Source organism: Benincasa hispida, chromosome 9, assembly GCF_009727055.1.
Source record: "Benincasa hispida cultivar B227 chromosome 9, ASM972705v1, whole genome shotgun sequence".
Lineage (NCBI taxonomy): Eukaryota > Viridiplantae > Streptophyta > Magnoliopsida > Cucurbitales > Cucurbitaceae > Benincasa > Benincasa hispida.
In genome coordinates this window covers 46555972-46571380 of record NC_052357.1, presented here as the reverse complement: position 1 = coordinate 46571380, position 15409 = coordinate 46555972, and the positions used below count along the sequence as shown (strand labels likewise).

The window sequence follows — 15409 nt, the reverse complement described above, 5'->3', positions numbered from 1 at the left end:
AGCACTCCTCTTTGTTTGACACTTCCTCATCCAAGTGTTTTTCTTAGTGTCTGCCAACTTCCAGCCTTCTCCACCTCCTGCTTGAGGTGTCTTCACCTCATACCATCAACGCAACTTTTGATCAACGTAACTTTAGGTGTCCTTCTCCTATATAGACAACGCATGGGGCTTAATTTTGCATGTCTCCTCATGCACCTACCTCAATTCCTTAAGGTTTAAGACTCCTTCCTAGCAAGCCACATGTCTGATGACGTCCTCCATATGCGCTCATCCTCCATATGCGTCCATCCTACTCAATATGTGTTCAACTAGGGTGATGACCAACACCCCTTTTTCAATGCATACTACTAGCCTCGGATATTAACACATAGTGTACCATCAACGCATAGCAACCCTTGGTTCTACTTGGTTTTCAACTCAGCACCATCGCATCTTCTACAACGTAACCCAACTCACTTAGTCACCGCAAGCCTTAACAACCGCAAGAGCCAACCACCATGCGTCCAACCTAGCTCATCGCATGGCCTATGCCTTAGTAGAGTTTCCACGTCCAACGTATCCATCGTGCATGCCATCGTCAACTTTCAATACATAGCACGGTCGTACGGCATCGACGCATAGAACGGTCACTTAGCATCAACGCATAGGATGGTCACTCGTCATCGACGCATAGCTCGCTCAGCATTATTGCATAGGTCGCTTAACATCAAGGCGTAGGTCGCTCGGCATCGATGCATGGGTCACTCAGCATCGACACTGTTGGACAAAGAATTGAGCTATACAGTGATGCACACACGAGATACAAGTCCATTGATATGCACTAATGACCTGACTTGACTTAATTCATGCAATACTACTTCTAGATATGTGTTATTAATGGATGCTCTTGTAGTATGTTGTGCGTTGTCACAAGTTTCCTTATGTTGGAACTAAGTATAATTCCACTGCAAGTTTCTTGGTGTGATCCGAGGTTGAACACAGGGACTATTTGAGGTTATTGCGTTATGTTTATGATACATGCGACCAGGTTTTTCAATTTAATAAAAGTATTTGTGTACAAGTATATAAAGTTGTGATAAAGTAAAGGAAAGCAGTAAAATGTGGTAATAAAATAAAATGCAGTAAACTTAAGCTAAGATGGTACAAATATAGGCAGCATGATACAAAATACTGAGGGTAAGGCTGGCTGTGAAGATTATACACAGATCATGTGATGTGATGGCAAGTCTTATGTACGAAGCAGAAAGAGAAATATAACTAATATAAACATCACAAGTTCCTTAATTGCGTTAAAGTTATAAGTACCGTACCGTTTTTCCCTTAGCGTACACCTTACAATGATCAGCCGTGTTCCCACATGTCTGTGGTGAAACAGAGACGAACGTAATGAACGCAAGGTTGCTTCCATCACTGGAAGTACTACTCGCTCTAGTTAACGTATTCTTTTGACCTTCTCTCGATAGATCAGATGACATCTTCACTTCTGCTTTCACAGGTGAAGATGTCGTCTAGCATGCCTTAGCTAAACACAATCATCTCTCTAACATAGATCTAGTACTCGTTTAATTCATATTGACTACCAAGGGATTAAGAAAACTTCATGAAGAAAATGATAAACGGAGGAATAGAAATAGACAGAGAAGTGGTAATGAAAATGATCGAGACATTCAATATATCTATTTAACGTCTGATACATGGTGTGTGAATGAAGAGATAAAGAAGATGAGATACAATGATGAAAAGAGATAGAAAGAAATACAAATAAATGCCAACGCCTCGGCACCGATTTGGATGGAAATTTTCTTGCCGGAATGGATGGATCGTGTGGAAGGATGAGCTTCCCTCTCAGGCTTGCTCAACCGGTAGCAGGGATCTGAGTATAGTGCTTCGCGGCGTGGATCTGGCAGATTAACACTGAGACTCACCTCTCGGCCTTGTCTCTTCTTCTTCCCGAATTTCTTCAGTTTAACACTCAGCTTAACCTTTTTCTCAATATAATAGTAGCAATTAGCCCCGTATCAAGTAGCTTCTTTTTCTGTGAATTCTATGGGGTATTTACAGGTGAAGATCTTTGACTCCGACCTTGTGGTCCCCACTTGTTGTTATGGAAATTCCGAAGATGGAGGGATATTATTCCTTCTGTTATGCAATCAGACTGCCAAATCTGCAACCGTTAGGCGTACACGTGGCACAATCCTCCACATTTTCATTGCTTAGCTACATCTTTCGATCAGTGTTCGCATGCAGTGTTTTTTTTATTACCGCATGCGGTTGAAAGTCAGCTCTGGATCGACTGTCGCATTACGCCGTCATTGCGTTAATCGTCTTTTCATTGTTGATTGATAGGCGCAATGTGACAGAGATACGTTGGTCAGTTTGTCTTGAGCCTTAATCGCAAGTGGTGACTTGGTTACTTGCAAAACAGAGTAGAAATCTCCTTTTCTTCCGTCTCAATGATGTTAGTAGGTGTAATTTTGATAATTCAGAATTATTGTATTTCTAAGCTAATTTTCATACAATTGGCGCATATTTATTCTTTTTCGGCAATATCTAGATAAGGTAGTATAAATAACTTGTATTTCTACAAGTTATCAGACGCATGAGTCGCTCGGCATCGACGCGTGGAACGGCCATATGGCACCCTCCAGCGCATGCCTTGTCCTGCGTCCTCGCATACCCTCACGTCCGCATGCCCTTTGCACCACCGACCCACATGCCACCCCAACCTTCCAACGCATCACTTTCAACTATCTTCCTTCAGCCGTATGGATGCATACCACCGCGTCCAACGTATCCAACACATCCGTCGAGCCCTATGAATTGGTCTAACCTCCAAGAGCAGTGGCTACCGCATGCATCACTCTTGACCCTACTTCACCCTCTCCCTTTACCCATGTAATCTCTCCGAGATTTTATGGCCAATGCATAGCAATGCCTAGTCCAACACTTAGTCAATTTCACAGTAGGGTTATACTTAGTCACATCTTCACTAATTAGGGTTTATTTCCAAAGTACTTAAATTCTTTTCATCACTTAGGGGTCTTTCTATCCTCAACCTAGAATTTAATTCTTATTTAGTTCCTTTTATTTTATGCTATAAGGGGAAATGGTCTCTGGGTTTCACATCCTGCCATTGAGGGCGGTCCTTTGATTTGTATGGGTGTGAGTGGCCAGGTCGCCAATTCAAACCTACCATTTTGGGGATTTGTCTGATTTGGGAGCTGGGAACTCAACTACACAAGATGGAATTCACTCCTTCCCCGAGGTAGGGGTAAGTAGATAGATAGCTTCTTTAAGGGTTGATTCCATAGCTTGAACGATGTGGCGCCACACACCTTCTCTTGGCCCGAGAGGTGTTCACACATAGTTGGACTATGTTGTATTGTTCATTAGAGGAATTAGTGGTACTTAAGGAGTGAGATGTAACTATAGGGGAAAAATGGTAATTTGGCCTAGCTGTACTTATGAGCATCTGTGAAGATTCATCGTACTCATGATTGTTGGACACAGAAATATATCTGTGGTAAGAAGAGTTCAGTTGTTGGACTTTAGTGGAATGTTTGATAGTTAACGAATGGTGGATCTCGTGGCTAAAGAGTTTAGTCAGCTATTCACGGACCATTGGAGCTTCGAACTACAGATCCATTAGGTCGCCTGGGTAGCTTAGATAAAGTAGAGAATCAATGTTTAGGTTAATTTGAAATGTTCAAATTGATAAGAGGAAGTTCGATTGTATATGATATAATTGGACTAGTTAATTATATGTGATATAATTGACTAAATGTATGAGATACATTATTTTGGAGGAAATTACATATAAATATGATTTATATCAAGAAGAGGAGAAATTATTATAGTAGATATGTGATATCCAAATTTAGGGTAAAAATATAATATAATTATATTTATTATTAATTAACTGGTTAATTATATGATAATTAAGCCAAAATCACGTTCGGACGTGTATTAGTGGGGCAGCGTAGGTTATTATAACCGATGAATAAAAATGAAATTGGTTTCATTTTGAATCATTCGAAAGTCCAGAATAAGATCGAAGATCACATTGGTCTAAAATCGTAATCGATCGCTTAATCTTGAGAGCCTAAACGATCGTTTACCTAGCGCCTAAACAATCGCGCACCAAGTCCTAAACGATCGTATAGTGTGTCGTGTTTACTAAACGATCGTTCAGTAAAATCTACACGATCGTGTAGTTTCTCCTAAACAATAAGCATCTTACTATACGATAGTGTCTTTTTCCCTCCCACTTACTTATCACCTACACGATCTGTTCTTCCTCCTTCTTCTACCAAACTCACCAAAGACCACACTTTGGGTTCTCCTCCGAGAATACCTGGGGCTCTTTCCTGGTGGTGTCGTCCATGTGGTGTTCATGAGTTTGCAGTTGTTCGTGCTGTTATTGCTGATGCATTTGCTGGGCGTTGGTAGATCGAGTAGAGGTTTCCACTGCATTGGGTTTCGAAGTTTGAAGACTGTCTTTAACTGGTATGGCAACTCTCTCCCTTGTAATTTCTTGTTCAAAGCATGCCAATAATTATTGTTTGTTTGCATAACTTTGCGTTTGAATGTATTTGATGTATTTCAGTCATTGCGAAATTGGAGCGATTCGAACGCGCTCATGGAACTCTTCGGTAAGAGATCCTTCACACACTCGTTCTCATGGCCCGAGAGGTGTCCACACATTGTAGGACTATGTTCTATTGTTAATTAAAGGGATCAGTGGTACTTGAGGAGTTAGATGTAAATATAGGGGCAAAACGGTAAATTGGCCTACTTATACTTACGAGCATCTGTGAAGGGTTATCATACTGTTGATTGGTTATATCCAATGGACACAGAAATATATTTGTGGTAAGAAGAGTTCAATTATCGGTCTTTAGTGGAATGCCTGACAGTTAACGGATGGTGGATCTCGTGGCTAAAGAGTTCAGTCAGCTATTCATGTACCGTTGAAGCTTCGAGCCATAGGTCCATAAGGTCCCCTTGATAGCTCAATGGATTCAAGTTAAGAATCAGTTTTTAGGTCAGTTTGTAATGTTCAAATTGACAAGAGGGAGTTCTATTATATATGAAATGATTGAACTGGTTAATTAAATATGATATGATTGACTTTATGTATGAGATACATTAATTCGAGGAAAATGGATATAAATATGATTTATGTTTAATGGAGGAGAAAATACTATAGTTTATATGTGATATTAAACTATAGGTTAATGAATATAATATGATTATATTTATTATTTTCATTTAACAATTATAGGATAATTGTGCCCGACGTTTTCTCTATAACCATGTGTTAGTGGGAGGTTTCGTTCATTTTTAGTAACTGAAGAATAAAATGAAAATGGTTTTCATTTTGTAAAGATATCGGTCACTCGCTCAAGCAAGTGTATAATGCCTATCGCTTAGCTAACTAAGAGACTATACCATAGCTCTAAGTTGCTTCACGATAGTATACACGCATGTCGCTTTCCTAAACGACCAAATAGTTTTTCTAAATGATCATCTAGCAGTCGAGCAATTTCTAAATGATCGTCTATACGATCGCTGCCTATTTCCTACGCGATTGTAATTGCCTTCTTCTAAACGATCAAGCATTGTCTATTCATTGTCTAATGATAGACCTGCCTTCTCCTACTTGCTTGGTCGTGCTATATGATCTTCATATCCTCCTCCCCTCTACCAAATTCAAATAGAGCCTACTCTTTGGATTCTCACACTGAGAATATCGAGGGTTCCAAGTGGTGGTGTCATCCCCATTGTTCTTGTGTCGTTTGGAGACCATTCGTGAGTTGACGACCGGTTGTTTTGGTGGATGATTGCTTACGTGTTCCAACAAGAATGAGAAGAGTCATTCCTGTTCAAGAGAATGAGTTTTGCTAAAGAAGAGTCTTCAACTAGATGTATTCGTTCTCTTATTGTTTATTTGTTAAAAGCATATCGATAATTTGTAGTATAATGTATATCTATTATGTTTGAATGTAAATGTGGAAATTCTATCACAAAGTATTTGGAACGATCCGCATTCGCTCAGAGGTACTCTTGTATAAGAGTTCCTTCATGGGCTCTGTTGGATTTGGTAGAGGGATGGAGGAAGGCATCGATCGAACTATACGATCAAGCAAGTGGAAGAATGAACGGTCTATCGCATAGACTTTGATGCTTGATCGTTTAGTAAAACTCGAAGGTACACGATCGTTTAGCAAAACACTCTTGATCGTTTACACGATCGTTTAGAGAATCTCGCTTGGCATGCGATCGCTTAGTTAATCGCTTTACACAATCGTCTAGTAAAAGGTGCTAGTACACGATCGTTTAGAAAATCACTTGAAGGCATGAGCTAAACGATTAGTCATGCACTTAATGAAGCGATTCATTCAAAAATGAAAATATTTTTCATTTTATCCTTTAATTATGAAAACTGAACATAACCTCCCACTTTCACGCATGGTTAAAGGACAAACCATCCACAATTATCATATAATTGTTTTAATTATAAATAAATATAATAACTAACTTATCATATTATATTTATAACCTATAGTTTTAATATCACATCATATGTAAAATTTAAACCATAGTTCTTTTCTCCTTTATTCAATATAAATCATATTTATATCAAATTCCTCCAATTAATGTATCTCATACATCATGTCAACTAGAAAAAAATAAATTGAACCAGTTTAATTATATCATATATAATTAAACACCCTCTTGTTAATTTGAACACTTCAAACTAATCCAAAAGCTTATTCTCAACTTGAATCTATTGAGGTACCAAGGGGACCTTATGGACCTGTAGCTTGAAGCTCCATAGTACGTGAATAGCTGACTAAACTCTTTAATCACGAGATCCACCATCCATTAACTGTCCGACACTTCACTAAAGACCGATAGCTACACTATTCTCACTACAAATATATTTCTGTGTCCATCGGATATAACCAATCAACAGTACGATAACCTTTCACATATTGCTCGTAAGTACAACTGGACCAATTTACCGTTTTGCCCCTGTAGTTACATCTAACTCTTTAAGTACCATTGATTCCTCTAATGAACAATACATCATAGTCCTACTATGAGTGGACACCTATCGGGCCATGAGAAGGTGTGTGGCGCCACATTGTTCAAGCCCCGGAATCAGCCCTTAAGGGAGCAATCTATCTACTTATCCCTGCTTCGGGGAAGGAGTGAATTCCATCTTGTGTAGCTGAGTTCCCAACTCCCCAATCACACAAATCTCCAAAGTGGTAGGTTTGAGTCGGAAATCTTGCCACTCACACCCATTCTAATCAAACGACCACCTTCATAGGCAGGAGTTCCCAACTTACTCAGGATTAAGGTCATGTTACCTATGGTCATCCTAGTGAAATGAAAGTCTTTGTCATGAACGACGTTATATAACAAAACTAAACATTTTGTGGTCCGGTCTTATACAAACTCCTTTCTATAGGACACCTCCATATGCATGTCTCCACATGAATGATCAGGATCAAACCATCTATAGCACTTTACAACACTTATAACATCTACAAAGTGGGTCGTATCCATAGTGTCACCAGGGTAAGGTTTCCCTCCTTTATCCATATACTATAGATTATTTAGGTTGTCACTTAAGGCATGATCCATTTGTATGTCTCTACATACATGCTTAAGTTACAACGATAACCAGGGATCTTAGTTTATTGGTTTGTGGTTAATGCAAATAAAATATCTCATATTTCATAGACAACAGTGAAGAAAATATCTCATATTATTACATCACAAGCGTTTGTTCATACAGGTGTTTACAAACTACAGGACCCTACGAGATTTAGGGCATCAACCCTAACATGTCTTAGGATACTGTTCTTTAATGTCAGTAAGGTTCCCTACATCATTCCCAATGAGTAGGATATCGTCCACATAAAGTACTAGAAAAGCTATTTTATCGTTGATGACTTTCTTGTAGATATAAGGTTCATCAACATTTTTATCAAAACCAAAATATTTGATCGTTGTATCAAATCTAATGTTCCAAGATTGGGATGCCTGTTTCAACCCATGAAGGGATCGATTCAGCTTGAAAACTTTTTGCACCTGATTTTGGGCTATAAACCCCTCGAGTTAAGACATAAAGATATTCTTTTCAAGATTGCCATTCAGAAAAGTAGTCTTGACATCCATTTTTCATATCTCATAGTCATAATATGTGGCTATGAACAAAAGAATTCTTATAGACTTAAACATAGCAACAAGGGAAAAAGTTTCCTCATAGTTAGCCCTTTCCCTCTAGGTATAACCCTTTGCTACAAGTTTAGCTTTGAAAGTTTGTGCCTTTTCAGCTACATCTCTCTTTCTTTTATAAATCTATTTGCACCCTATGGATTTTACCCCTTCAGGTGGATCTACAAGATCTCATACTGAATTGAAGTACATAAACTCTATTTTCAAGTCCATGGCTTTGACCCATTGGTCCTTGTCTACGTCATTCATTGTCTGTTTATAGAACAATAGATCCTCAACACCATCATCTGGTATGATAACCTGAGTTTCAGTTAAACCTAAGTAATGGTTGGGTTGTATCATAACCCTCCACCGCATCGAGGAACTCTCAACAATTGAGAAGGATGATACTGACCTAAAGTGTTGGCTTCTTCATTAATTCTTGATGAAGGACCAGCCGCATCAACGGTCCCAGTTGATTCTTCAGTAACTTCACTTAATACTATTTTGCTTCGAGGCTTATGATCTCTCATGTGGCCTTCCTCTAAAAATGTAGCATTTTTCGATACGAACACCTTATTTTCTTGAGGGTCATAGAACAGACCACCTCTCGCTTCCTTAGGGTAACCAACATATTGGCATAATCTTGAATGAAGTTCCAACTTCTTAGGATTTGTCACTAACATATGTTAGGATAACCCCAGAGTCTAAAGTAACATAAATTTGGTTTATGCCCCCTCCACAACTTAAAAGATATTTCAAAAACACTCTTCGAAGGAACATTGTTCAAGATGTGAACTGTAGTTTATAATATATACCCCCAAAATTAGTTAGGCAATTGAGCATATTGGTCATCATAGAACGAACCATATCTAATAAAGTTCTATTTCCCCTTTTTCGATACACCATTCTGCTGAGGTGTATTACATACTGAGAGATGGGATTGAATTCCATGTTTTGTCATATAGTCCTGGAATTCTAAATCTATGTACTCTCCAGCCGATCAGATCAAAGTGTTTTAATTGTTTTACCTAATAGGTTTTCAACTTTAGTCTTATATTCTTTGAACTTTTCAAAGACTTCAGACTTGTGTTCCATTAGGTATAAGTAACCATACCTTAAATAATCCTCTACAAAAGAGATGAAGTATTTGTACCCTCATCTGGCCTTTATATTCATTGGACCACAAAGATCCGAATGTATGAGCTCTAAGGGTTCTTTGGCTTTATAACCTTTTCCACTAAAAGGTCTTTTAGTCATTTTTCCTTCGAGACAGGATTCACATAAAGGTAATGAATCATTTACCAATCTCCCGATCCTATCAAGATTTATATGGCTTAATCTCAAATGCCAAAGATACATATCATTGTTACTTAGAGAAATTCTTCGCCTTTTTAGCTAAACAAATAGTCACACCATTTTTCATAATGAACGCTGCATTTGAATTAAAAGAAATAAAGTATGATTGTTCAATTAAATAGGAAAGAGAAACAAGGTTCTTCCTCATTGTGGAAATAATGTATAAGTTTTCTAAAAACAGAAATCTACGTCCAAAAAAAAACATAGTAGCTCCCACTACACGAGCTGAAATGGTGTCTCCCATTCCAACCTTGAGCATCATTTCATCCTCTTCGAGCTGCTGGAAGGAAATAATTCCATGTAAAAAAGAACAAATGTGATTAGTGGCTCCTGAATCAAGTATCCAGGAATTATGGTCATTATCCACTAAACAAGTTTCTAGAACAAGTAAATCATATTTAACTTTTTCTCTTTCTTCTTCAAAACAAGGTACCTGGGGCAATTGTGTTTCCAGTGACCATCCACATTACAGTTATTTATACTGTTTTATTTAGATATTATGGTAAAAAGAAAGAAACATTGTGTCGACAGTATAGAAATTGGCTAAGAAATGCGAGAATTATAAAATGTCGTCAATACACCCACTAACACCATTGCGATGGCAGAATAGAGTGTTTCAATTTCTGTTTTGCAGGAAATCAGTCACCGCATGCGTTCATGGCTCAAAGATAAAACAAATAATGCATCTACGTCATATTGCACCCATCATTCAAGAATGAAGAGATGATCAACGCAATGACGGCGCATGCGACAATCGATCAAGAGCTTAGCGATCAACACAAATTCAACCGCATACGATAATAAAAAAACAACACCGCATGCGGTGATCTATCGAAGATGTAAAGAGCAACACATTTATGGAGGATTCTGACAAATGTACAGCTTTCAGTTGTACATTTTCTGACGGGTTGATTACGTAATAGAAGGAATATTCACTCCGCCATTTCAGGAACTACCATAACCATAAAGTGGGGACCACGAAGTCAAAGAGCCAAGCTTCACGTATAAATAGCTTATGCAAATTCACTGAAAAATATACATGAATACATAGAGACGTGCATATATCGATTCTAAGAGAGAGACTGGTCTGAAGCGACTGTCCAAAGTAGATCCGGGACAATCACGAGACAAGGCCGAGAGGTGAGTCTCCGAGCAAGGAATCCTTCCAATCCCCACCATTGAAGCTCTGTGCGAAGGTTATTTCTACCAGAAGAGCAAGCCTGAAGGGAAGCTCCCCTCTCCATTACTTCCACACGCCGGCAAGCAAAATCTCCTTCAGAATCTGTGTCAAGACGTTGACACTTCTTTTGTATTTGTTTCTAATCTCTTTTTTTCATCATCTATATTCATCTTCTCTAATCTTTCATTCACACCATGTATCGAACGCTTAATTCTATAATTAAATGTTATGATAATTACCATTGTCATCTCTTTGTCTATTTCCGTTCATCCATAATCCATTTTCTCCATGATGTTTTCCTAATTCCTTGGGTAAATAGAAAGAATTAAGTGAGTGAGTTAATTGTGTTAAGGAAATAATTAAGTTTAGCTAAAGCATGCTCGACGACATCTTCACCTGTGAGAGTAGAACTGAAGATGTTATTTCGCCTATCGAGAGAAGGTTGGAAGAATGCGTTAACTAAAGCGAGAAGTAGTTCTAGAGATGGAAACAACCTTGCATTCATCACGTTCATGCCTGTTTCACCATAGAGATATGGGAACGCAGTCGATCACCAAGAGGTGTACGCCAAGGGAAAGTGGAACCTTAGTTGCATCTTTAATGTAATTGAGAAACTTACGTTGTTTTTACCATTTACTCTTTCCCTTTCTGCTACATCCATAAAGACTTGCCATCACATACATAGATTCTTGTACAGCTTCACAGTCAGTTCTCGAACTCAGTATCGGTTATCATGTATCTTGTATCTTGTATCATATTGTTTAGGTTTTATTTTATCAACGCAATTTTATTTCATCGCAATTTACATTATTGTATAAACAACCATTCTTTATTAATTGTAAAAATCGGTCGCATATACCACATTAGTAACACATTAACGAAAACAATCCCTGTGTTCAACCTCGAATTATTATGAGAAACTTGCGTTGGAATTATACTTGGTTTTAGCGCAAGGAAACTTGTGACACACATTACTCCATTGCATACTACGAGCATAGCATTAATAACGCATAAATTTAGACGTAGTATCACATAAAATTCTCTTTAACGCATATATTTGTTCATTTATTCATATTCATATTTGTCCACATGCTTAAAGTCAAAGATATAAATTCAACGTTACAAGTTTATGGCGCCGTTTTCGGGGATTGGTAACAGTTAGTATTAAGTACTTTTGTGGTATGTTACAGGACAGATCTCTTTGTACTGGTTGTTTATCGCGAAGAGCAGTCTGACGATTTATGAGTACTAGAATTGATCCAGAAATTCTAAACTAACCCAGAGATCAGGTGTATTTTTCACGCAGGAACACATCAGAAAGAAATGTACAACGCATTCTCCATACCTGGTGTGACTTCCGAAGGAACTAGATTATATCTCTTCCCATACACACTGCAGGATGAAGCAAGGAGGTGAACAATGTCCTTGATGGCATTGTGCAGGCAAGCTTGACCGCCTACAGAGGTGTGGATTGCAGTAATCATGTGAGAAATTTCTTTCAATCAACATCTCTAAATTCTTAGTTTAATTGCTTTCTTAATTACCTTCTTTAATGCTTTATGAATTTTGTTATTTATTGCTTCCTTAAACTTGTTTTTATTGCTTTATGAAATCACTTCTCATTTAATTCACTTGCATTAATTTCCGTACTCAGTTTATCTTCCTTACTTTTTTGTATTAATTGCGTTATCCTTAATTTTAGTGAATGATTAAAAAGAAGAAAATGAATACCGCAAGGTCCTAATGACTTGCATTGATATATATATATATATATATACACACTAATAAAAAATAAAATAAAATAATAATAATAATAACAATCAACATCCGGTATGCATTGCGATGATGGGTGCATCTTGCGCTAACAAGAGACACTTTACGTTCATCCAACCCAAATGCATTGCGTTGAGGGGTGTGTTATGCTCGTATGTATTTTTTGACCGTCCTTAGCAAAAATGCACTATGTTGAGGTAGTGTTGCGCCAGTAGAAATATCGTGCACCCGTCCTCCAGAAATGCGTTGAGTTGAGGGGTGTGTTGCACTGGTACATGCGTTGTTGCCAGTCCTCTGCAAAGATGCATTTGCGTTGATGGAGGCATTATGTTGATTCTTAACCTTGCACCCATCCGAATAAAACACCAAAGAAAAATTCATTTCACAAATAGAGTAGTCCAATCATTTAGGCTTCCAAGGACATGATGAATTCGCAGATGAAAGGACGTACTTCTCTGCTGATTCATAAATGTGAGGAGCGCGGCGGCAGGCTTTTTGAGTACCTCGAGGCCTGCCACCGCAGAATTTGCGATGGGCCCATCAAGGCCCAACCTATAAATTCCCACTTCCTTCGTCTGAGAGAGCCTATTTGAGTCTTTGGCAAATAGAAACCCTAGCGGAGCCTGTGAATACCCAGACTTCAAACTTCCTTTCTAAAACCCTAAGAAATTTCTCAGTTTTTTTCACTCAGTACATCCATGGCCGATCAGCCTTCCCATCCATCCTCTTCACCCTCATCACCCTCACAAGCCCAAATCATTGCAAGAGTGGCGGCATTCCTCGCAGCAAGCCACCGTCTCGCTGCCCAACCAAAACCCATCCCTCGAATCACCGGAAAACCTCGGAAAAAGCTTGTAGCAGTCGAACCACTCCGCATTAGAGAGGGGCAGAGCACGAAGAGTGCCCCACTCCCAACACTGTCTTCTGAAAGTGAGAGAAAAAGAAGAGATGGCAGAGAAGTGTTCGGGAGTATTTTGAGTAACATGGAGAAGGAATGAGGACTGCACAAAGCGGGGGTTGATAATCAGCCACTACCTTCAGAGGAGGAGATGGATAAAGCTTCGAGAAGGAGTGCCCTGGCCGTTTCGGATCCTAAGGAAACTGTTCAAACAGAATCCTATGAGGGACCCATCAGGGTTGCTTTGGAGGAAGTGGTGGCGAAGAAGCAGCCTGAAATGGCTGAGGAGAAAAAGAAGAAGAAGAAGAAGATCAAGGAAAAGAGGGCTAAAGGAGATGAGGAAACCCATCCAATCAAGAAGAAAGAAAGAAGAACGAGTGAGAAGAGGGAACGCAGGCGGGAGGAGAAGCACCTGAAGAAGAAGGAAAAGAAGAGAAAGAGGGCTGAGAGCCCAGAAATCGATGGAGAATCCACTCCGCAAGGGTGGATAAGGGGGAATCAGCACAACAAAAAGAATCAATGCAACCTGAGGAGGAAACAACACTAATACGAACGGTTGCGACTGATGATAGAGAAGATTCAGACATCACCCCCTTATGCGGCGTCGTAAGGAGAATACGCCGCAAGGGTCAACAATCGACCCACCAATTTTGCAAAGTGCATTAGAAGAAAAGGAGAGAAGAAGAAGAGAGGAGGAAGAAAAACAAGAGAAAATGTTGCGGGCAAAACAAATCATCGCAAAAGAAAGTCGAAGAAGAAAATTACAAGATGAGGAGGTGCGCCGCAACAACGCAATATCGATAGAAGAGGAGAGAATAAGGCTCGAGGAAGAACAGCGCGCGCATTTTGCTAGCCTCAGAGAAATTTGAAAGAGAATTTGAAAGAGAAATGAGAGAAGAAGAGGAAGAAGAAAAAAAGAAGAAGGAAGAGAAGAAGAAGAGGCACCGAGAAAATGTTCAGAGCATTCGAGAAAAGAAAGGCAAAGAAATTGCAGAGTAGGAGAAGGAAGAACAATGCAAGGAAAGGGAAAGGAAACAAAAACAAAGATCCCGCCTTGTGTTGACAAAAGAGAAGGGCAAAGCAGTAGCGAAAAGCAGTGAGCCTGCATTGGCTAAGGGATGACCATCAAAGAAGAAAGAGAATGATGATATGATGATGGAGATGGGGTTCTTCCCTGCGCCAACGTCACAACCAGACTTAATCACAAGTGTTGTATTGGAACATGGATGGGAAACATTCTGCCAGTGCCCATCCATCGTCATCCCAATGGTAGTGCGAGACTTCTATAATGGACGGCTCCATGGCACCAAAGATGCGGTGACCATGAAAGGGGAAGTGGTGTCTTTCAACGCAAAAGACATCAATGAGTTATATCCGATGAAGGAAATCCCGGATGCGTCGGGTAATAAAATCATTGATGATCCCACAGAAGAATAGATGGAAGATGCGCTGAAGGTATTAATGCAATCGGGCACTCAGTGGTTGGTCTCCTTAAAAGGCATAAGAACCCTTGTATCCAATAGACTGCTTCCAGAAGCATGGCTTTGGGTATATTTGGTGAAATGACGACTCATCCTGACTTCACATGACAAAACAATTTCGAGGGATAGAGTCTTAGCCGCATACTGCATCGCACGCGACATTCCAATAGACGTGGGCTAGTTGATCGCAAGACAGATTCGAGGTTTTGTGGGGCATATAAGAGGCCAATATTTCTTTCCTTGGATAGTCTCAAGCTTATGCCTCTCATTAGGTGTGGGTATTGAAGAGGAACCAATGCCGGAAGTACATGATCTCATCAATATCAAGATTTTGAGAATGCTTCTCAAAGATTCCCCACATTGCCCCGAACTCCCACGTAAAAGGCCCATGATCGATTTAAATGCGCCGCAGCAGCCGAAACCCAAGAAACAACGCAAGGTTGACAAAATAAAGGAAAAAGTCCAAGAGCCATCACCACAAGATCA

General features: G+C 39.3%; 1 protein-coding gene across 1 annotated transcript; it reads left to right on the top strand.

Moving 5' to 3' along the window:
• Positions 1-13242: 13242 nt before the first annotated feature.
• On the top strand, positions 13243-13989 carry LOC120084758 (protein PXR1-like). Its single transcript, XM_039040579.1, has 2 exons — positions 13243-13474; positions 13658-13989. Exons 1-2 carry the CDS (start codon positions 13243-13245, stop codon positions 13987-13989), a joined length of 564 nt encoding a protein of 187 aa, XP_038896507.1.
• The last annotated feature ends 1420 nt before the right edge of the window (positions 13990-15409 follow it).